Source organism: Bemisia tabaci, chromosome 10 (genome assembly GCF_918797505.1).
Source record: "Bemisia tabaci chromosome 10, PGI_BMITA_v3".
Classification (NCBI taxonomy): Eukaryota; Metazoa; Arthropoda; class Insecta; order Hemiptera; family Aleyrodidae; genus Bemisia; species Bemisia tabaci.
The window spans coordinates 19400681-19423098 of NC_092802.1; the positions used below are offsets into that span (position 1 = coordinate 19400681).

Genomic DNA, 22418 nt, shown 5'->3' on the forward strand with positions numbered 1-22418 from the left:
ATCTCAAGATACCTGTTCTCTCAGATTCCTCAACTGACGTCTGAGGTTATGATTACATGTCAGAGACAAGAGACCCTCCACTGGCCTCCTGGCAACGGGTGGAAGCTTTTATTTTCGGGGATTCAACTCTTCCTTATGGACAAATGGACCGAGTTTAACAGAAAGGAACCAAGCCACATCAGCTATTGCCAAATTTAACTGTGCAATTTAATTTTTTACGAGAGAACTTTTGTGCAGATTCCTTTGAAATTTTTAAGAAATTTGCTTCAAACTATAGAGAATTTTCACTGAAATTTGCACGAAAATCCGCACAACCGTTTTCATGAAAAAAATTATCTTGCCCGATTAAATTTGGCAATAGCTGATGTGGCTTGGTTCCTTTCTGTTTAACGCGGTCCAATTTATCTCCTTTAAAATTTTTCCTGGTTTGTGATAAAAAAAAACAATGTTCACTCTCTGTCCTTGGAAGTTACCAGCTAAGTTCGACGTTTTCTGGACTATTGAAGGTGACAGCATTCCAACTTGAACAATTTCCACTTGTAAGTTATAACAAGACATAATAAGGATTGCAAATTCTTTACAATCCTGTGATCCTAGGATTGCAAGCTCGCGGTGCGGTGTGCACTGTTCGGAAATGGTATGTACCGGGATACGATCGACACCAAGAAAATACGACTTTTCAAGGACTTGAGCGCGCACCGCGGTATAGGCGCAATGCATGAAGTATCCTGCTGACTTGTAAGGCGCTACCAGTCGCTGCGCAGACCCGGGCTGTCTTTGCAATGCATGAAGTATCCTGCGGTCTTATAAGGCTCTACTATGCGTTCTGCGCCAGCCTCGCGCCGGCCGCTCTGTGTTTGACACGATCATTCAAACTTGCGGAATGAATTGCCCTGTCAAAATTTGGCAGCAACAAATGTGGCTTGGCTCCTTTCTGTTAAACGCGATCCAATTATAAGAGAGCAACAGTCATCGCCCTAATTTTGGTTGTTGACCTACCAACATGGTAGATGAGCTTCGGGTGAAGTCATGAGCCAAACAAGTTTCCCAAACAGTCATTTTCGGCTTTTTTGCAAAACGAAACTGCCAACACGTTGTTGAACATCAAGCATGTAGGTAAGTCAACAATAGAATGCTGAAATTCCGAAAGTAAAAGCTTCTACCGCGGCCATGATACAAGTGGAGGGTCTCTTGTCTCCGTTACACGTTGAATCCATCGATATCGATACAATCTTACCTGTTTGACGTATCGAATACGATCCATATTTCTGTGTTTGATTTATCGACGATGACAAGTGATCTGATGGTGCCGGGGCAGCCCTGAGTGTCACTGCGACATGTCATTGACGTGTGGAGACCTTAAGAGCTCATAAACAACGTTGCGTTAGCGGACCTGTTGGCTGGTGGCCGGCCAACGAGGTGCAACGATGCAAGCGTGGACCAAAGTAGTTAGTCATCCTGTTTGTTGACTGTTATGACTGATTGTGACGTAGGCGTGCTGCCGATCTGGACCTGGCTTAGTTGTCAAGTTTTCGCGCCACTAGCCTTTGTGGTTATTCAAACCAGTTCTACCAATATTGAGAGCTAAAAAAAAAAAAAAAAAAAAAAAAAAAAAAAAAAAAAAAAAGAAGCTTAGGACTCAAGACGTATGATTTGTAGGAACATACCAGAGATAGGAGAACTGCGGTGAAGGAAATAAGAAGAAGAAGATGGAGAACGGCAAAAAGAAAAGTACACTGGAAAAAAACACATCGGATCTAGAGTCCAGACTCTTGAAAACATTGATAAGAAAAAATACTCTTGATTCAATCGGATTTTTGCTTGAATCAAAACGAAATCCGCTTAAATTAAGAGGCTTGGTTCTTGATTTAAGCTAGATTTTGATTAAATCAAGAGTATTTTTTCTTGTCAATGTTTTAAAGAGTCTGGACTCTAGATCCAATATTTTTTTTTTTTTTTTTTCAGTGATGAAGAATAAAAAGCAACATATGAAAAGAAGGAATAGAAATTTTTCTTTTCCCTGTTTCTCATCTTTTTTTTCTCACTATCCGTATCTTTCTTTCTCTTATTTTCCGCCAAAATTTCCTGTTGGAACATTGCTCAGTTTTCCGATAAGAAATAAAACTTGAGAAAAAGTAGGCATTCCCTGATTTAGTCACCCAGTGTATGTATAAGTTGCTTTTACGGCGCGCTGGGACGCTCTGTGACGCCTACCCCCTACCCGCCACAGGAATCTGTCATGGTAGAGGTCCTCCGGAGTCTGGCATCTCTCCATCTCTTCATTTAGTCAGTCTATTTTTGATTGAATATATCTAATTCTTCCCGAAAAACTAACGATTCTCTCTATTCAGTTCTCAAGCGGTAAACGTTCGATTACCACTTTGATACAAACGCCATGATGCATCTATTCGTGCTTTTCGGATGCTAGTGTTGCATAGCCACAAAGTTGAAGGCGTTTTCTCTTTCATCTCTGGTTTTCTCACTTGTAATACAGGATAACTCGCACGGACGCCCTGCTGTCGCCTAACAGAGCTTCCATTTCATGTTTCAAGCTTCATAAGGGAGATGAAATATAAATTTTGAAGGGTGGAAGAAAGACGGTCCGACCAGTTCAAACCATGGATTTTTGGTTTCGATAGTATATAACACTTTCTACTGGTAAATTAGACACTCTCATGAGCGAAAACTCCGGATGCACCCGGATTTATCCCAAATCAGCCGAAAAATTAAAAAATTTTCAAAAATAACCCAAAACAGCAGAAAAGAGCCAATATAGTAGAAAATACCCGAAACCAGCTGAAAAAAAATTGTATGTATATTTTTGAAAAACAAAATTTTCAAAAACCTTCATCTTGGCAACTGTAATCAGAAGTGAAGGACGAGGAGGAGATGATTGGAGGGAATGGGAATGGAATAGAAGGGTTGCAAAAGCGCAGTGAGAATCATAAGAGAGAGTGCATAAGACGACAAAAACCACGATAAAAAAAATATTTGAAATAAACTAAAAATTTCAAAACGGTGCAACTCGTCAGCTGTAATCAGGAGTAAAGGGAGGAGAGGATTTGAGAGGGAGGAAAGGGGTGAAAAAAGGTGGTGGGAATCAAAACACTCGGAAAGGATGGAAATCGAAATGACCTAACCAAAAATGGCCCAAAAATAAATGAGTCTGATCTAAAGTAACTCAGAAAGCATAAATGTGGCATCCCGAGCTGTCGGATGTGAGAAAAAGAGGTTTCGGTGCGCGAGGCAAGCGGCGCCCAGTGGATGGAGTCAATCCGAGAGGTCGGACATGAAATTTTTGACTAAAACCAATAATTTTTATGTTTATTTCATCACATTTTAGATATTAAGGGGTGCTCGTAGAAGCAAATTTTACGAGGAAACAAATGGAGCCACTTTTAGAGCCTCTATACTTTGTGTAAAACGGAGTTATAAGCGTTTAAAGTTTCCAAGTTTTGTCCAACTTCTCCTATCGACTCAAGCCATTGTGCGGAGTCGTCGTGGGTTCCGCGCCGCGTTGTACGACACCGGTTTCTCACTGGCACTGAGCGCGGTCGCCCGGCGCGGCGCGGACAGGTCGACCGGTCCATTACGGGCTTAGCCCCCCCCCCCCCCCCCACAACCCCCCTCCGCCCCCACCCTGTCTCGATCGCGAGGCCTTTACTCGCGTATCCTCCGCACTTGCCGCACGTCAATCCGTTTCCGCTGAATCCGTCCGTAATAAAGCTGAGAATCGGGGAGGATGATGGGCCCGACACCAAGGTGGCAAAATTTCATGAAATATAAAATCTTGAAATTTCAGGGATTTTTGAAAGATATTGAAAAATATCGGTTTCTTTTCATGTTTCGTAAAATGTAAAAACTGTGACTTTCTACTGTTTGTGTGTGTTTGAGTGCGGGTTGCATACTCAAGCCCCTGAAAAATATGAAATATTTCACTAAAAAGTCCAATCTTTCATTTCTTCCTCACGTTTCATGCCACCCTGCTCAACACTCAGGTGCGTAGGGAAGTGAAGAAGAAGATTTTTACAGAAACTCGGAAATGACTTGATTTAGGCCAAAATACTTTTTTTGGTTCCAAGAAGAGTGCCTCTTGAATCGAGAGGAAAATTTGGACTTCATTTTGCATCAGGGACTATAATTTCTGGCTCATTAGTAATAACACGTATGTACATAAGAAATTTAATGGTATACACGTTTTTTTCTAAATTGATCTAGTCTGTAGGGCCCGACGGAGGGTGGACCGCGTAGCAGCCAGGAAGGGCCCCCGGTTATTTCAATTTGTGGCATTCTTATTTGGTGTCGAAATCTTAAAGTATCATATCACGGTCAGCGAGGATTTACTCGGTAAATGCACGCAGTGCTGCAAGTCGATCTGAGAGGGGAACGAAATAAAAACGCCTTCATTTTGTGGATGTGTAACCCGCACATCCATTGAGCACGATTAGTTGTATTCAAGCGTTGTGACTATATTCGCGTCACAAGACCGCCATCTTCCTTGTCCTATTTCATAATTTTTTTCTATTAACAAGCATCTTGCTCTCTTCTAATCATGACCAAAAGTCAAAAGGAATGTCGTAAGGATATTTCTTGGAACCTCTTTAATCACACGTTCGGGAAGACATATATACTCGAAAGGCTTTTTTAAAAGAGCAAGAGAACCTTGGAGCAATTCCTAAAATTTTATTTGGCCTGAAAAACGTGTCGTATTGTCGTTTGTAGAAGAAGAACGACGCAAGAACGACACAAAAACAACGCAAGAACGACGATTGTTTCTCCACTCTGTTCTTTTTTCTGTGTATACAGACCTCAAACAAATTCTGGTTAAAACTGAATTATTTCTGACATGACGTAGTAGCAGTTCAGTGCGGTTGAATGACTCGGGTGTGTTTGTCTTTTTTTAACCCGGCGATGGGACGTCTTGTCGATAAGATTTCAATACTCTATTGCCCCATTCGCCAAACTTAACCGAGATAGTGATATTCGAGGAGCCCCACGCAAATATTATACCGTGAAACTGTGCGCTTTTTTAAACAAATATTTTCTATATACAGCCTCATTTTTTGCAAGTTACCATTCTAACCGCTAAACGGTATCGGTCAGAGTTGATCAAAAGTTAAAGTTGATCGAAATTCCCCCTTTAAAAGTTCATTAGGAGTGGTAGTTACTCGTCTTACCTCGCCCAAAAATGGTACCCCGCTGACTTAAAAATTTACAAAAACATTGAAAAGAAATTGAATCGTCGGAGTCATAAAAATCATAAAAACTAGCAAAGTCAGAAAAACATTATAATCATCAAAGCCATAAAAATTGTAAGCATCGTCTAAGATGTAAAACCTGGAAAAATTAAAAAAAAACCGTGAAAAACATCAAAACCGCAAAAGCTGTAAACGCTTTTAAAAACCTCAAAATTTTAAAATCATCAAACCATCACTGGGTAAAAAACCACATTGGATCTAGAGTCCAGACTCTTAAAAACATTGACAAGAAAAAATCTTGATTCAATCAGATTTTTGCTTAAATCGAGAACCAAGCCTCTTAATTTGAACGGATTTCCTTTTGATTTAAGCTTATATCTGCTTAAATCAAGAGTCCTTTTTCTTGTCAATTTTTTCAAGAGTCTGGGCTCTAGATTCAATGTGTTTTTTTCCCAGTGATCACTATCATACGAACCAGGAAAGTCATAAAACCATAATAACCGCGAAATTGCCAAAAGCTCACCCTAACGGCCTTTCCGTCCTCAGCAAATGCAATCTGGCAGCGCGACAACCTCGGAACCACTTCGCATCGCACCGTTGCCGCCCGGCTTAAAAAAATCGAAATTATACCTATCTCTTAACAGTAAAATTAACATATATCACCGCGATTCGGCGCCGCGGCGCCAGTCATTCATACCTGCGTGCCCGAGTCACGACGCGTTTCGATTCCAATTTTCGAGTCAGTTTATCGCGATGGGATCTCCCGCGTTGCCCGCGCTCCCGCTTACGCCCTGAGGGGCTCCCCCCCCCCCCCCGCGTTGCCGCCGCCAAGGGTGCGCCAGTGAGCGTGCGTAAATGTGTCAGTGTGTGAGTTTTCCGGAATCGCCGTAATCGTGACGGTGGTGACAGTGCGAAAAATTTGCGGGAAAAAAAACCTCGAATCGGTGCGACCAAAAACGCAACCGAATATTGAAATCGAAATCGAAATCTGTGGGGTGTGATCCTCTCTGCGAGCTTTGGGAAGTTCGGTTTGGTGCCTTCCTGAGTTTTAAATGGAGCAACCGGTTGGATCCTAGATGGTCCCCGAAAATGGCATAAATAATTTTTGAACGCCTGCCAATTTAGGGATATTTTCTAATCCTCGAAGCTAGCTTTTCTCTTTTTACTCAGTTTTAAGAGCAAAATTAGTGGATTAAATCTCTTTTGATGGTTATATTTGAAGCAATCAAATTGTATATCGAGGTACTTTAACGATATTTTTGAATTAAGTAGTGCCCGCTACATGAGTGCTCTTTCCGCGATTGTTAATTTTTTTAACTTCATTAAGTCTCACCTTACGTCGCGTCAAGCATCGAAGATTACGTCAGCCTAGGCATTTGACAAAGTAAATTTCAAAGTTCTGAGGCGGAATTTTTAAATCTACTTCTGGATTCCTATTCAATCGCAAGGGTCACTTTGGCCCTTCACTGTGTTACAAATTGTGTGTTCGTAGAATCATGAATTTATCACCTGGAAGTGAATCGACAGCTACTTTCTCATCATAATGGAAGAATCAAGAAATGCGTGTGTCAATATTTACCAACGTATCAAAGTATTGCTAAACGAAGGAAAAGTGCATTCGGAAATTATGTCACCATCTGATTTAGTCTTAAAACCCACCTAAAAGTAATCGATCCTTGCATTTTAACTTTTTAATTGGAATAAGTAAAACTCGCTAATCACGATGACTCGACAAGAAAATCACTCACTGTAAAGATTTTTTAACAGTGAGACAAATATTACAATTTTGACGACCATTTTTTCAAGCCGTAAAAAGCCATGGTTTCGAATTATTAACGAATTCAAGTGTGATTCCAAAAAGTGATTTTTGCCAAACAAAATATCTGTGATTCTAGGATTTGTTTTTGTCCAAATCCCCGCCTCAATCGTCATAAGCTTCAGTTTCCGTTTCAATGAAATTCGAGGAGGAAAAAGTGCTTCAGAACGTCGCCAAATTTCTTTCCCATCGTGAAGATTTTTTCTCCGTGACATAAAAGGAATAAAACGAATGACCATCCGTTGAAGCGTAACCTGTTTTTATTTTAAGCGTCGGTGTGAGGGTTCATTCAGCTTCCAGCGTCTGAAATCAGATCGGCTGGAAACTTCCTTGCAGAATCAAATACATCTCAAATCACTCGCAAGCCGAGTCAGTGGTCTTCAAGTTGTGTTTTCATCAATAACAAATTGGAATTTTCGGCCGGAAGAAAGAAACGGAACCAAAAAAAAACGCATCAAGTTGCCCTACGTTTAAAATTTGCCTTGGCAGTTCTCGACAATTTACTGCAGTTTGAAAGGAAATTCGATGGAATCTTTTCACTCAAGAAATAAAAAATGCAACGTGTTTAATCCTTTAATTGGCCATTATGAAGCAGTTAAAGTCTTCATCATTGCCGCTGAAGGTATAATAAGGTCAGCTGTCGCCAGATTTCCTCTCTGCTACGGATAATATTCCGGCAGCATTATAAAAGACGATTTATAAATCGAAAAACAGACTGACATGAAGTTCCGTAAATAATACAGTACACACTTCTCCACAACTGATCGATAATTGTATCGAAATCTGGAGAAAAGCCAATTTAATGTATCGATGAAGGGAAATCAGTGCAAAAAACAAAACGAACAATCGATGAACAAAATTACAGTTTTCATATCAACTTGAAATGAAACTCTACGAATGAAGTGTTGTAAATACTTAGAAAAACGCTACAACTAATCGACATCAAAATGATAGAACATTTAATACGGAATTGTTAAAAATATTGATGTTTGAAACAACTTTATGATGGATGTATCTTCTTTTTTCGAAAAGTAAAGTTCCGAATTTCCTTTATCACGATTGTTCATCAATAGTCCTCGTGATTCTCTAAGATGGTCAAACTGAAATGACCTCTCCGAAGGTCAACGGTAAATACGTCTCCGTGTGTTCGATTTACGAGACCAAAGGCTCCGGGAAGGACAAGAAAAACACTTCGACCCTCTTCGTGGATCCGGCTCTGCCTCCGCCGGAAAAGGAACCCAAGCGGCGAAACTTTGTTTCCGCTTTCCTGACCAGCTTCGCGTTTCCGCTTCAACGGAAATACGAGCGCAAAGATGGCGGCCCGGTCGACCCAGAGGGCACCCACAAGGGCTCCTCCAAAGGGGTCAAAGGCCAAGCGACTCGCCGGCCAAGCGTCGCTCCTGAGGACGGTGTCTTCCGCAATGCCGTTGAGATCGAGGTCACCGGAAGTGAAATCGTCGGAATTTCCCCAACCGGATATGATGTTTCTGGGACCGGAAGTGACGTTTCTGGGACCGGAAACGACGTCGAGGAATGTCGAAAACGATCAGTCTGCACGGCTCCCAGCCTGTGCGTCGAGGAAGTGTGCTATTGGCCTGGGAACTTCGCCAGTGCGGTCTTGGAAAGGTACAACCCTTCGAATGTTGTCTTTAGCGCTAGTGATGTGACCGGAAGTAGCGGCACCGGAAATGATGTCGAGACGCAACCGGAAATCGAAGAAGGGGATTCTACCGTTGAGGAGGTTCCTACTTGTACGTGTGTTCGATGTGAAGCGGACAAGAAAAGCCCGGATGAAGATGTGAAAGCAGACGTCAGGAGAGGTTCTAAAGTCTTTGACTCAAAGTTCTGGACCAAATTTGTGAGTGATACGTTGAATGCAACCAGTGCGATCAGCGGGAAAGTTAAGAAACCGGAAACACTCGACGGCGATCATGAGCATAGGACTTTCGGGTCCTTCGAGGAAACTTTGGACTTTTTTAGAAGTCAAGCTTTCGGCGGTCATGGTGAAAGGCGAATATCCGGCGCTAAGCACCAGAGAGAGAACCCAGTTCCTAGCAGTGCGTCATCGGAATGCACCGAAGGCCTCAGCAACGAGCGCCGTTTCAGGCACACCCGGAAGAGAAAATCAGGAGCCAATGAGCCTGATCTCGATCTCACGCTGCGTAAAACGAGAAATGCACTTTGCTTGAATTGCACTTCCGGAGGGTCCCGTTTCAACCGGAAATCGTCACAACAAGCTGGTGTCGACGAACCGGAAACGCCTAGTTATCAACCGAGTACCGGAAATGAATCCTGCTTATCAGAGGCAGAGAATTCCACAACCGAATCAAGGGGCTTCCGTTTCCGCCGGAAAACCTCCGATGAGGGTACTGCGAGCGAACCGGAAACACTCGCAAGAGTCGATTTCCGGTGCGAACCGGAAGTGGGAAAACAAAGACTTGTACATCAACTGCGTCTCGCGCTCCGGCAACTTCACCTACTCCCGGAGGATCTCCCTCGAACCGGAAGTCGAGTCGCAGCCGCTGACTTCCTGCGGGGGCAAAAAGGGGGACAAGACTTACTTCAGCGAACTGGTGATGCCTTACCCCCAAGTGGTGCCCCCGGAGCCGCCCCCGCCCAAACCGCCCGAAAAGATCGCGAAGCTCATCCGCGAGAACTTCAAGAACTTCTACTACTTCTACCAGCTCAGCTTGAACCACCTCCGGAAGCAGGAGAAACCCGCGAAGAGGGATCGTCAGAGGAGCCGGACGCTTTCCGGAAGTGCGTTCCCCGGAAACGCGTCCTTCGGGAGTGAGGATAGGTATTTCCGGTCGCGGGCGGCCTCGACTTCCGGCCGGACTTCGTTCCCCTCCTCCGTGCAGTATCGGAGGAAAGTGGTCTTGAAGTCGTACGCGCACCTTTTGGATGAAGTTCCTTCGCCTAGAGACTCGACGGCTAGGTCTTCAACTTCCTCGCTAGCTGTAAGTTTTCATTTTTCCTAGCCTTTCTTAGAGTACACAAAAGAAAAGGATACTACTTTAACATTCTGGATGTAAAAAAGTGCCACAGCAATTGAATCAGTGAGAACGAAAACACACCGACTCGAAAAAATGAAAATAATCAAGACACAAGCAAAACTAGACAGTAGTTAAAAAAGTTAGCACAAGAAAAAGATTTTTGGTACCGAAAGACAAGACTTAAGGATACTTTAAAGGTTCAAGATGGAACAGATGTGTTAACTTCAATGACCTTTTTGAAAACTGACTCTCATACATGAAAATTGAGCATTTTTGAGATACCGAGTTGGTGTGTTTTCGTTCTCACTGATTCAATTAGCGTTACATCTTGACATTGCTGAAGTAGACGCTGTAGCGGTTAATTCAGCGTTTTGTGAGGCAGCACACTTTTTTAATCCAGACTGCTAAATCAGCATCCTTTTTTTCCGGTGTATATCGTCACCAGCCGGTCAAAGTATCGCAAGTGCCGTGCGAAGTTTCAAAATTTCCGCCGCCACTTTATTTTTTACAGAGATATTGTTGGTTGAATCTGTTTGAAAATTTGACAGAATTTTATCGGCAGCGCGAAGGAAATTATGTGAAATTTTCGGACAGCTTCGTTGAACAAAATCTCTGTAAAAAGATAAAATGGCGGCGGACAATTTTAAACGTCACATGCCGCTTGTGATGTTTTGGCCGGAAGGTGACAATATGCGTTTCACGGCAACTGACCGACTGCACTGCGTTTGGCGTAATGCGAGAAGTATTCATGCAGTCTTGTAGGCGCTAATACGCGGTACCCGCCGACCGCACTACTTGGCGCAATGTGTGAAGTATTCCTACTGTCTTGTAGGCGCTAATATGCGTTTAACGCATTTTTTTTTCGGACAGCTTTGTTGAAAAATGTCGTTGAAAAAACATTTAATGGTGACGGAAATTTTCAAACGTCGCATGGCGCTTGTGATAGTTTGGCCGAAAGGTGACGATGCACCCATAGCTTCTTGAATTAACCAATCAGATACGTTTAAATGCGTTTTTTTTTCAAAATCCAATAACTGGTTGCTCTGGAGAATTTGTCATCTCAAGAACGGAGGAACGTATTCCAACGGAACTCAATCCCAAGGTTTCAAAATGCACTCAGTCAGTAATGAATTTTAGTTGTTTTCTCGAACGAATATGATCTTTCAATATGAATCCGTTCAAAAATTGTTTGAGTTTTTCCTAGGATTAGAATAAAAGCTGGTGACATTTTCAGGCACAAATGCTCGTGCTTAACAGTTTCCTGAAGAATTTGCAACTTGCATTGCAAGTGGAAATTTTGCAACGTTGAAATGAAGTTACGTTACTTTGTTGTGGGAACAACGCGAACTTTTTGTATTATGAATACAATTTTATCCTATACATATATCCATTCTGACGTGAGCCCTAAGATTCATAAGAATACACGTACGGGAGAGCTCATGTCACAATGCATATAGATTTTTTTCATTTAATTGCGTCAATTTTAAACTGCGCCGCAAATGTAAGCCTGAGAGAACATTAGAAGTGCATTTCGTCCTGTGTTAGTTGCGCAAATACATGTGTGTATGTCTAATAGTTTTAGAGCAAACATCGTTTCGATGCGTAATTTTACAAAGAATATTCTAGGTATCGTTTGCTGTTTTCGTTGAGATAAGATAGCTCCACCTTACTCACGCCATAATGGAGCTCAGCCTACTAAATTAGAATCGGCTAACCGGCAGAATTCCATAATTTTTCTAAGAATTGATGAAACAGGGATAGCGTGACAATGAGTCAGTCACTTCCATGGGATTAGGGGCTTAGTTCTAGGATGCATTTTTTCAGGCATATTGTTGCTCCGCATTTTCTAACAAAGTTCTTTTTATTTTCTACAGTTTTTCAATAAATATGACCTGACAATCATGGACGGGCCCCTACCCTCCCAGTTTAGTGTTTCTCTTAGTCAAAATTCCTCGTATTAATGAGTTCTCAAATTGATTTATGATTCATCTGTGACATTGAACTGACACCAATAGTATTTGAAAAAAATATACCACCAAACTACTACTACTATAAAGTATTCATTAAAAGTATTTTGGAAAGAACTGAAGACATGCTTAGGGCAACTGAGATGGACTTTTGGCGGAGGTCTGCTGGTATCTCAAGAAGAGAGCGTATCCGCAATGTAAAAGTACGCGAGATCATGGGTGTGGAGAAGGACATCGTGCACGATATCAGGTCCAAGCAGTTGGTCTGGTATGGACATGTGCGAAGGATGGCAGACGACCGGTTGCCCAAGCAGGTCTTCGATTGGGTTCCTCCCGGAAGGCGACGGCGTGGACGTCCTGTGAAAGGTTGGCGACAAGGGGTGGAGGAGGAGATCAGAAGGTGCCAATTGCCTGATGATCTCTGGGAGGATAGGGGGCAATGGCGATTGGGCGTCGCAGAGCGCGAGGCGGCGCTATAAAAGCGACTTTATGTATGTGTATTTTGGACCCGTGGCCGGGTTCCCTTAAATTGGAAAGTCAGTGGCGTGGCGTGCTTTTGCGATACATCGATTGATCTTCCATTTAAACATATGGAAAAGGATCGATAAACAGGGTGCTCGCAACGAAAACCTTAATGTTCGATTCTATACCATAGCTACAAATAGGGAAATATCGATAATCGATCATCGATCATTCACGCCTCGCCACTGGAAACGGTACAATCCATCCCCTTGTTAATTCTGAATCGTAGAAAACAACCCAAGACACTTTATATATCCTTGCTGTGATGCAAAATGAGATGAGACAAGGGAGAAACATTTTCGCCACTTTTCTAGAATTTATGCATGTAAATTTTAGGCTAAAGCTCTCCAAGTTTGGCATCAGTGTAGTTTCAAAATGCGTCTCATGAAGCTGAAGTTTTAATTTATTTCTGTATTTTTAGGTGTTTTTCTTACTTTGAAAAATACGTTGTAAAAATGAATGAAATAATGTAGTCAAACAATATTGGCAGTGTTATCATTGTTACGTAGGGTGAGCTGATATTGGGTCAGTTGTGCTCGTCACAGAATCGTGTTTTGATTCTTGATTCTTGTAGATCAGCGAAAAATAAAAAGATTTGTCCGAACCATACTCTCTACGTTTAATATTAACCGAGATATCGCCCTTTGAGAAGTCAGGTTTTTGATGTCATTCATCGCTGCAGTGACACCCTTGGTTTCCTACTCTTTTGTTCGATCAGTGATGCAGAGGGTGCAATGCAAAACTTCAGCGACGTTAAACGTAAACAAACTGAGGTGAACTGACTGACCGCCCAATCTCTCCGCGGCGACTTCGTTATCTCCTGACAAGAAGATCTGTAGAGTGCAAATCCGTCTGTTTCTTGAGTTTGTTTACGTTTAAACGTCGTTGAAGTTTCGCGTTGTACCCTCTATCGAACAAAAAAGGAAGAAACCAAAGATGTCACCGGTGGATGAAGTAAAAAATCTGACCGACTGCACCGATTTTGGCGCAATGCGAGAAGTATTCATACAGACTTGTAGGCGCTAATGTGCGGTCCACGCCGACCGCACAGTTTGGCGCAATGCGTGAAGTATTCTCACAGTCTCGCAGGCGCTAATATCATTCATCCGAGTTACGCGTTGAGTAACCAGTGCAAAATGTGCGTCACTAATGAAAACATAAGTGTCACCACCGCGGCGGATGACGTCAAAAACCTGACTTTTCAAAGGGCGATATCCCGGTTAATATTGAATGTAGCAAGTTGCAGTTTGGACAGATCTTATTATTTTTTCGCCAATCTACAAGAATCAAGCATCAAAACACAATTCTGTGACCAGCGCAACTGACCCATTGACAATTTGGAAAATACTTTCCATTGTATTTCTTGAATTTCGGAAATTCATGAAATAATGCATCCTGCACGTAGTGTCACATTTGTGCCTCTTTTCAACGATCCGAAATGCAATAATTTCGACTTTCAGACGCACACTGAAAAAAAATTCTCGGTGTTTTTACCAGGGTCCGTTGGTACCTTCACCATCTCACTTTTTTTACCAATTATTGGTAATTTTACCAAGACAGACTGGTAAGCTTACCTAAAAACCGGTATTTTTACTGTTTTTTTCAGGTAAGAATACCACTTTTATTGGTAATCGATTCCCGGTAACTTTGCCATTTTATCTCGGTAATTCTACCACAGTCGATAAAAAATATTGGCGTTTTTACCAAGGTCCAGTAAAATTACCGAGAAAGTTCAATAATTTTACCGAGATTTCTCTGTAAAATTACCACTTCCATAAATGCTAATTTTACCAAGAAAAAACTGGGATCAAATAGAACCCTGAATTCTTGGTAATTTTACCCTTTTCTTAGTAAATACACCGAGATTTTTTTTTCAGTGCACGTGCTGTGACGTAACATGCTCAGAGGGTTGCGTTTACCCGAGCGAAGCTCCCATTCGACGGCGTGACTCATTTTTCGCGCAGACTCTGACCAAATCGCGATTAGAGCCACGCCAGCCCCACGTTGCCAATCCGTCCGAAAACCAAATCAAATTCCGCCGTGAATTTTTTCATGCCGAGCCCCACGTGGCAGCGTCCACATGGTGGAGGATCGTTGGCGACCTTTCGTCCCGTTTTGGCGCAAGATTTGAGACAAGCGTCAATCAATCAGAATCCGCGAGCGGAGTCAGTCGGCGGGCCGCGCCAGTAAATCAGCCGACAATTCAACAATCAGCAATTAAACGGCGGCGGCTCGGTGGCACACATTTCCAAATCCGTCCCGTTTCGCGCCCGGCCGGTCGGCCACCCTCCCGCGGGAGTCCCTGAGCTCGCAATATTATGACAATACACTCTGTAAACATGTCAAAGGCTGAAGCAGGTGCTTCATGAACAACTAGACAGTCTTTACTGAAGTATCTTTTTAGAAAGAGCATGGGCATCACTGGAAAAAAACACATTGGATCTAGAGTCCAGACTCTTAAAAACATCGACAAGAAAAAATACTCTTGATTCAATCGGATTTTTGCTTCAATCAAGAACCAAGCCTCTTAATTTGAGCGCATTTCCTTTTGATTCAAGCAATAATCCGATTGAAACAAGAGTATTTTTTCTTGTCAATGTTTTCAAGAGTCTGGACTCTAGATCCAATGTGTTTTTTTCCAGTGCGGACAACTAGACAGTCTTCACTGAAGTGTCTTTGTAGAGAGAGCATGGACACTGGGTCCTGCAGGCCGATCGTTGAAATTGATAGACAAAGCCATAGACAAAGAAGACACAAAGGATATGGAGAGGGAGGGATCCCATTGGTGAAAGCGAAAGCTTGCAATGGACAAATCGAGTAGGTAATAGACTAACTAATGGCAACCAACAAGAGACCCTATAATTAGTCCACCATTCACCCCCTTAGTCCATGAGAACCACCCATTTCAATCGATAGGATCGCTCCATACTCCCTATGCCTTCTTTGTCGATAGTTTTGTCTATCAATTTCAAAAATCGGCCCGCTGGTGCTTTATAATTTCCATTCATACTTACGGCCCTCGACTAACGAGCACACAAACGCTGGAGCAGGTGCTTCATGGACAACTGGAAAGTCTTCACTGGAGTATCTTAGTAGAAAGAATATGGATATTGGATCCTGCAGGCCGATTGTTGAAATTGATAGATAAAGCTATAGACAAAGAAGACGAAAGGGATATGGAAGGGAAGGGATCCCATTGGTGAAAGCGAGTGCTTGCAATGGACAAATCGAGTAGGTAATAGACTAACTAATGGCAACTCACGAGAGACTTTATAATTAATCCATCATTCACCCCCTTAGTCTAAAGAACCATCCATTTCTATCAATAAGATCGCTCCATCGCTCCATACTCCCTGTGTCCTCTTTGTCTATAGCTTTTCCTAACAGTCTCAACAATCAGCCCACTGTGAGATCAGAAACAATTTTCAGAGACGCTCCTCCCCTAGTGCTATTTTGCCAACAGGGCAGAACTAACGGAAATAGTTCAGAATGGTGGCCGATGCAAAGAAGCTCTCATTTGGACTACATTTTGCAATTTCGGAACCATAAATTCTAGCCCGGTTTAAAAACAACGTATGTGCCATTCGTTTCCCTATGCACATAAGTGTTTTTCCAGAAGAGCCAGAATTTATAGTTCCAAATTGCAAAATGCAGTCCATTTAGGGGTAGCAACAATGGGAATCAAGAAGACTTTCGGAACTCAACGCTCAGACTTGCCTAATGACTAATCAACTAGGAGTATATGTTGGGATTGTGATACTTCTTCTAGATTTGGCACTCCACGCAAACGCATCCTTTTCTGCACCCCCACGACGGATCAGCTCTTTAACCATGATAGAAAACCATCAACATTTCGTTGTCGACTCTCGGTTCAAATCTTTGGCAACGAGGCTCTCGAAGCGATAGTGTTGGGCGTTTTTAGTGTCGGAGCCGAATCGAAGTTTAGCCACCTCAAGGCTGATTCGAAGAGGATTGAGTCTGAATTTGGTCGGGCTTTGAGCAGGGCGCGAGGGAATAAAAAGCGTTGACACATTCCTTGAAGACATGACACGCTGGGAATGTGACACCGTGTGTCCGCTGGTCGCCGCGTCGTGGCCACTCCACTAATTAACCGATCAAATCCTACGTATTAATGTTTGGACGAGCAAAAGATTTAGTGGCTGCGTCATTTCTCCGATGGATCGTATTGGATAGTGGTTCGATGCATCGTTTCGTTCACAACAATAGAACATAACCTCAAACCAAAATTTTAGGATATTATTGTCAGAATAGCTGAAGATGAGATAATTCCTAACAATTTCACTTTTCATTGCCATTGGTACTCAAAAGAATATAAAATCTATCACAAAAGGCCCGTTCCCTCAGATCTCTAAATTGACTTTTGAGGCTATGTTTACTTGTTGAACTAATCAAGACAAGCCTCTTAATTTAAGCGGATTTCGTCTTGATTCAAGCAAAAATCCGATTGAATCAAAAGTATTTTTTCTTGTCAATGTTTTCAAGAGTCTGGACTCTAGATCCAAGGTGTTTTTTTTTCCAATGGATCAAGAAAAATTTCACTATTTATAGGTTGAGAGGGGTCAGGAACATCATCAAGTGCTGTAATACGCACATATTCTTTCAGCATGTATGGAGGGTTCGGAAAGCAGACTTTTCCAATATCAGGGAGTTGTGTTTATGTGAACAAGAAACGTAGCGTTTCAGACGCATCTAATTTTGATGAATGAGCTCCTAAGGCAGTCCCTCCGCTTCTGTGGAAGTTCGCCGTTGGTCTTCCATTCATCAATTCCAATGCATCTTTGCCAGATCCAAGAAATGGATCTGATTTTTTATTTTCATCAGAAATCGTATGATTTCCCGTGCGAGCTTGCTACTCCCGTAATATCTTGTCGTGACCTCCCGTGGCACACTATTAATCAAGACGATAGAACAGCTGTATCCGTTCGATTTCAATGCAGTATGTCAGATAAATTCACTTTACGCGTGTTCGGTTCGTAAAAAATGCATTTCATGATAAAAGTATCGCTGAAATTGATGCAAAACGCGACTGTACCTTTAGCGCAATGCGAGAAGTATTCATGCAGTCTTGTAGGCGCTAATATGGGCTTGACGTCGACCGCACCGTTTGGCGCAATGCGTGAAGTATTTCTAAAGTCTTGAAGGCGCTAATACGTAGATTTCTTGTTAATTGGCGTCAAAACATTCTGTCGGATTTTTTTTTTTTTTTGGGGGGGGGGGTAGTCAAACAACTAGCAAAATTAGAGGTTATTAATGACATCGTCAGTTCTTTGATTGGCCAGTGGTTCATTGCGGTTCATCGATTGTTCCTCCTTTTTTTGGTATAACTTGATTGTGTAACGAAAGTGTTTCGACGCTTTTCTCCCTGTTATTCTCCGAAAAACTAAAAAATGATTAAATGATTTAAAATTTTTAGCGTATGATATCCTATCCCCCAAATTAGTTTTGGAAACCCTACGTTCATCACTAGAATTGACTGTGCGGGATTTTTTCTAAGCTTTTATAATGCATTTCTTTCTTTTGTCATTATTGTTCAGTCGATTCTCCTTATGCTCAAAAATTAAAATCCGCGGATAATACTACTTTTACCGGATTCTCATCGTTAAAACGAATCTTTATGTGACATAACTAGTTTTACTGAGGCATAATTAGACTTTGAGCAGGGTGTACATTTTTACTAGTTTTGCCGGAAAACGAATTTTATCACTAATTCCGTACGCTGAAAGCCATATCAGGCAATTTATCAAATGGCCAGGCAAAATAGTCAAATCTTTAAAGGTTTTTGGATTTATGCAGGTTTTATGTCGATCTGTGAATTTTTTAACACTTTAACTAAAAGAGAGACAAATTGGCATAATACCTAATATTCCTTAAATTTGATTGTTTTTTCAACTCTCCTCCAAATTGATTACCGTCCAACTTTTAAATAATCTCTAATGAGAAACTTTTGAGATAACTGCTTACTCTAATAAATTTGCTAAATATCGAAAATTTTTCAAATATTTCACGCGTTTTTCTTTTCTTCTTTTTACGGCATTTGGAACATTTTTCATAAAAAATCAGAAAATTCCCAGAATTTCTTTCGAAGATCAAATATACTGTCTATATTTTTCCTGGCACTAGGCAAAATGCTTGATTTGACTACTAGCCTAACACATTCATCCCTTTAATTTATCTGCCAATTTAATCCAGATTTGTTAAAAGAGCGCTAAAATTCTCGCCGATTTAATACAAAAATAGAGCTACTTTACATCTTATTTTACAAAAAAAATGCAAAACCGCGCACCAAGTGGCAACGCCGCACATCATAATCACCGAAATAAGTCGACCGGAAAATATGGACCATCACTCTGCCAAGAGAAGCAGACGCTTAAATGAAGCTTAAAGTCAGAATAAAAGCGATTTCCTCCTCTCTCTAAACGAAAAAAAAACAATCGGGCAGTTTTCCAAGATCTCCCGGAGGGTATGCAACATGTGATACTTCGATGCACCCGTTTTGCGTGCGCTCCACCACGTGGCTTTGTCGTCGAGCATTCTTGACCGGAAACGACGGATATCCCATCTGAAGAGCATTGCATATGCGTGATTTTCACTCGAAGGGATTCCGTTGCGGTCAATTGGGCCGGCGAGGTGACGATTCGTAAAAACAGCCTATATCACGTTCGAACCGCGTTGGATGTATGCGATTTTTATCGGAAGGGTTTCAATATCGCGGTTAATCGGGTGGGAAATCCGTCGCGGCAACGATTTCCGCTTCCGGTGGCTCAGATGAGGCGTCGATGGAAATTGGTCAAAGAGTGCGCGGTCAAGCGGGCGCGCTTTCCAACACTCTAGAGGGTCAAAGGGTGAAAGTGTATTATCCACGGTTGAGAGTGACGGCCATCGCTAAAGTCTATTGTAAGCTTGAAATTCCTTTGAGCGTAGTGGCTGAAACTGACCGCTCCGGTAGTGTGATATTTCTCCTTGCTGGAGGTTTTTGTGCTTTTTATAGGTACACTGGAAAACAAAACACATTCGATCTAGAGTCCAGACTCTTGAAAACATTGACAAGAAAAGAATACTCTTGATTCAATCAGATTTTTGCTTAAATCAAAAGGAAATCCGCTCAAATTGAGAGGCTGGGTTCTTGATTTAAGCAAAAATCTGATTGAATCAAGAGTATTTTTCTTGTCGATGTTTTTAAGAGTCTGGATTCCAGATCCAATGTGTTTTTTTTCCAGTGTATTTTTCAAACTTTTGCTGGAACGAAAGAAACGTTGCTTCTAAAATGACAAAAACCGCGTCGGGAAGCATGTAACTTACTCCAAATATGCATCGAATTCAGTGGCGTGGCGTGCTTTGCGATCCATCGATATTTCCCCATTTGAAGCTGTGGTAAATAATCGATTATTAAGGTGTTCGCTGCGAACACCCTGTTCATCGATACTTTTCCATAGGTTTAAATAACCGATCAATCGATATATTGCAAAGCACTGATCAAATTCTGTCTAAAACGTTTTCAATTATTTGGCACGCCACTCCAAAAAGTACATAACTGCAAAAACATTTGCTACAAATGAGTCATCCTGATCTCGAGTTTAAAAAATAAAGTATGACAGGAAGTCTGCGACGCGCCACGTCGCAAACCGAGTTATGTGATTCTCGACCTACAACGTCGATATGCGTTTCACGCTGACCGGCGAGCGGCGACTGTACTGCGTTCGGCGAAATGCGTGAAGTATTCATGCAGTCTTGTAGGCGCTCGTATGAATCCCGTGGCGACCAACGACCGCACTGTGTTTTGCGCAATGCGTGAAGTATCTCCGCAATCTTGTAGGCGCTAATATGCGCCCCGTGCCAACGGGCAGTCGCACTATGCATTAGATTTCAAAGAAACCGTAGAAACAGAGGAGATGTGTTAGTTTGAAGAATGGCTGGGTAAAATCGATGAAATGATTCATGCTAAGTGCAGACAATGCTGTTCCTTCGAATAAAAAGTCAATATATTATGACCTCTCATGTGCTGGTCACACGTTCAAATTTCCATCAATTTCCGATCAAATGGTGACTGGTGCGCACCATCTACCATCAAATTTCTGCGGCCTGCAAAAATTTGATGGTAGATGATGGAGCTATGGGGCTCATCCTTCATCTGATTTCCACACAACCGTGCTTATTTCATGCTTATTTCAATCAACACGCTGTTCTAATTAATTTTACTCATCAATCTAGATAACTTTCGACCGCCATCTTGGTCATCATTTTGATCGGAATTTGACGGAAATTTGAGCATGTAACCAGGCCATCACCTAAGCCTAGGCAAAAGCTCTTTTTACTTTTAATCCTAACTAACACGACTTTGGAAAATTTATCAGTGACGTTGTTTTTGCTTGTCTGTTCCAGCTGCTTCAGCACGTTGTCGGGGGCGAACTCCCGTGCAGCAAGGAGGAAGCAGCAGCCTTAGCGGGGATCCAACTTCGTATCGAGGAGTCCTGGGGCCCCCCCGCCGTCCACATTCCCATATCCCCCGATGATCCCTCGGGCACCCTCAAACCCATCGCCGAAGACAAGGTAAGACAATTGCATCGCAAAAGAGTATGTGTAATGGGCCAGTTGCGCTAGAGTCCCTTTATACTGAGAGTTAAGACAACCCTCCCTCATGGAGTCACAAACGGGAATAAAGATTACAGAAATTGAAAGTTTTTTGTAATCTATGATCGGCCCATTCTCAAATTCCTTTCTCCGTTCCTTCTCTCATTTCGTTGGTTCCTTGCCGAACCAGTAATTCCCTGGTCCATTCCAGATGATAATCTTTGCAATCGGTGAAAATGTAGTCTTTACTCCCGTTTGTGACACTGTGGAGGCCTAAAATACGGGAACCCATCAGAAATGGATTCACATTGTCTTGACTCTCAGTACGAAGGGGTCAGTGGCGTGGCGTGCTTTGCAATATATCGATCGTTATGCCTTTAAACCTATGGAAAAGGATCGATTAACAGGGTGTTCGCAGCGAACACCTAAATAATCGATTCTTTACCATAGGTTTAAATGGTATAACAATCGATATATCGCAATTCACGCCACGCCACTGGAAGGGGCTCTAGAATCTCGTAGATTAGCTAAAAATAATAAGATCTGTCTGAACAGCAACTTTCTACGTTCAATACTAGTCGCAATATCGCCCTTATAAAGTAGTTTTTTTCTCCTTTTTCTCGACCTAATTTCTGTTTCGATATTTTTATTACTTTTCTCAATTCAATCGTCCTTACTCTTTCCCTCTCTGTGCCGCATATTTAATCGCAAATCTGGCAATTTATATCCTTCACAAATGCATCAGAACATCATAAAAAACGACGGAAAACTTGCGAGATGACAGGTCAATCAAATTTGTCCTCAGGGGGCGCTAATAAATCAAACTTGCTTGCCGCGCGTATCGCTGCATTCACTTTTTTATAATTTATGCTCAGGGGATCCAGCCCCCTCCCCCCCCCCCCCTCGTTGGTTCGTGCCGATCTTTCGGATAAATTATTTGGACTGCATTATGCGATTAGGAACTACAATGGAGATGTTGCATGTGTGAGGGATTTGCGATTAGACTGTTGTTTCTTATGTAAAAGTTCGCGAGAACACTATGGTGACACTGGTTTTCTCTGAAATCAACTCCCAAGCTCAGAAAAAGCTCTCAAGTTGAGGCCAAAATGGAGGGGATATCCCACGCTATCCTGAGAGTCCACCTCTACATCAGAACAAACTCTCCATGCAAAGATAGGGAGCAAATGCCGTGTTTTCAGTTTTAGAGTCCCCAAATGAAGTGGCAGCCCTGTCAATGTATTTGCTCCCTATCTTTGCATGGAGAGTTTGTCCTGATGTAGAGGTGGACATAGCGTGGGATATCCCCTCTATTTTGGCCTCAACTTGAGAG

General features: G+C 42.1%; 1 protein-coding gene across 2 annotated transcripts in view; it reads left to right on the forward strand.

Moving 5' to 3' along the window:
- LOC109033369 (uncharacterized) overlaps positions 1-22418 on the forward strand; it is a 358654-nt gene that overhangs the window by 275483 nt on the left and 60753 nt on the right. For both annotated transcript variants that reach the window (XM_072305106.1, XM_072305107.1), the window contains exon 30: positions 20900-21067. In XM_072305106.1, coding sequence (XP_072161207.1) covers positions 20900-21067 — 168 coding nt within the window. The remainder of the gene's footprint in view (positions 1-20899; positions 21068-22418) is intronic.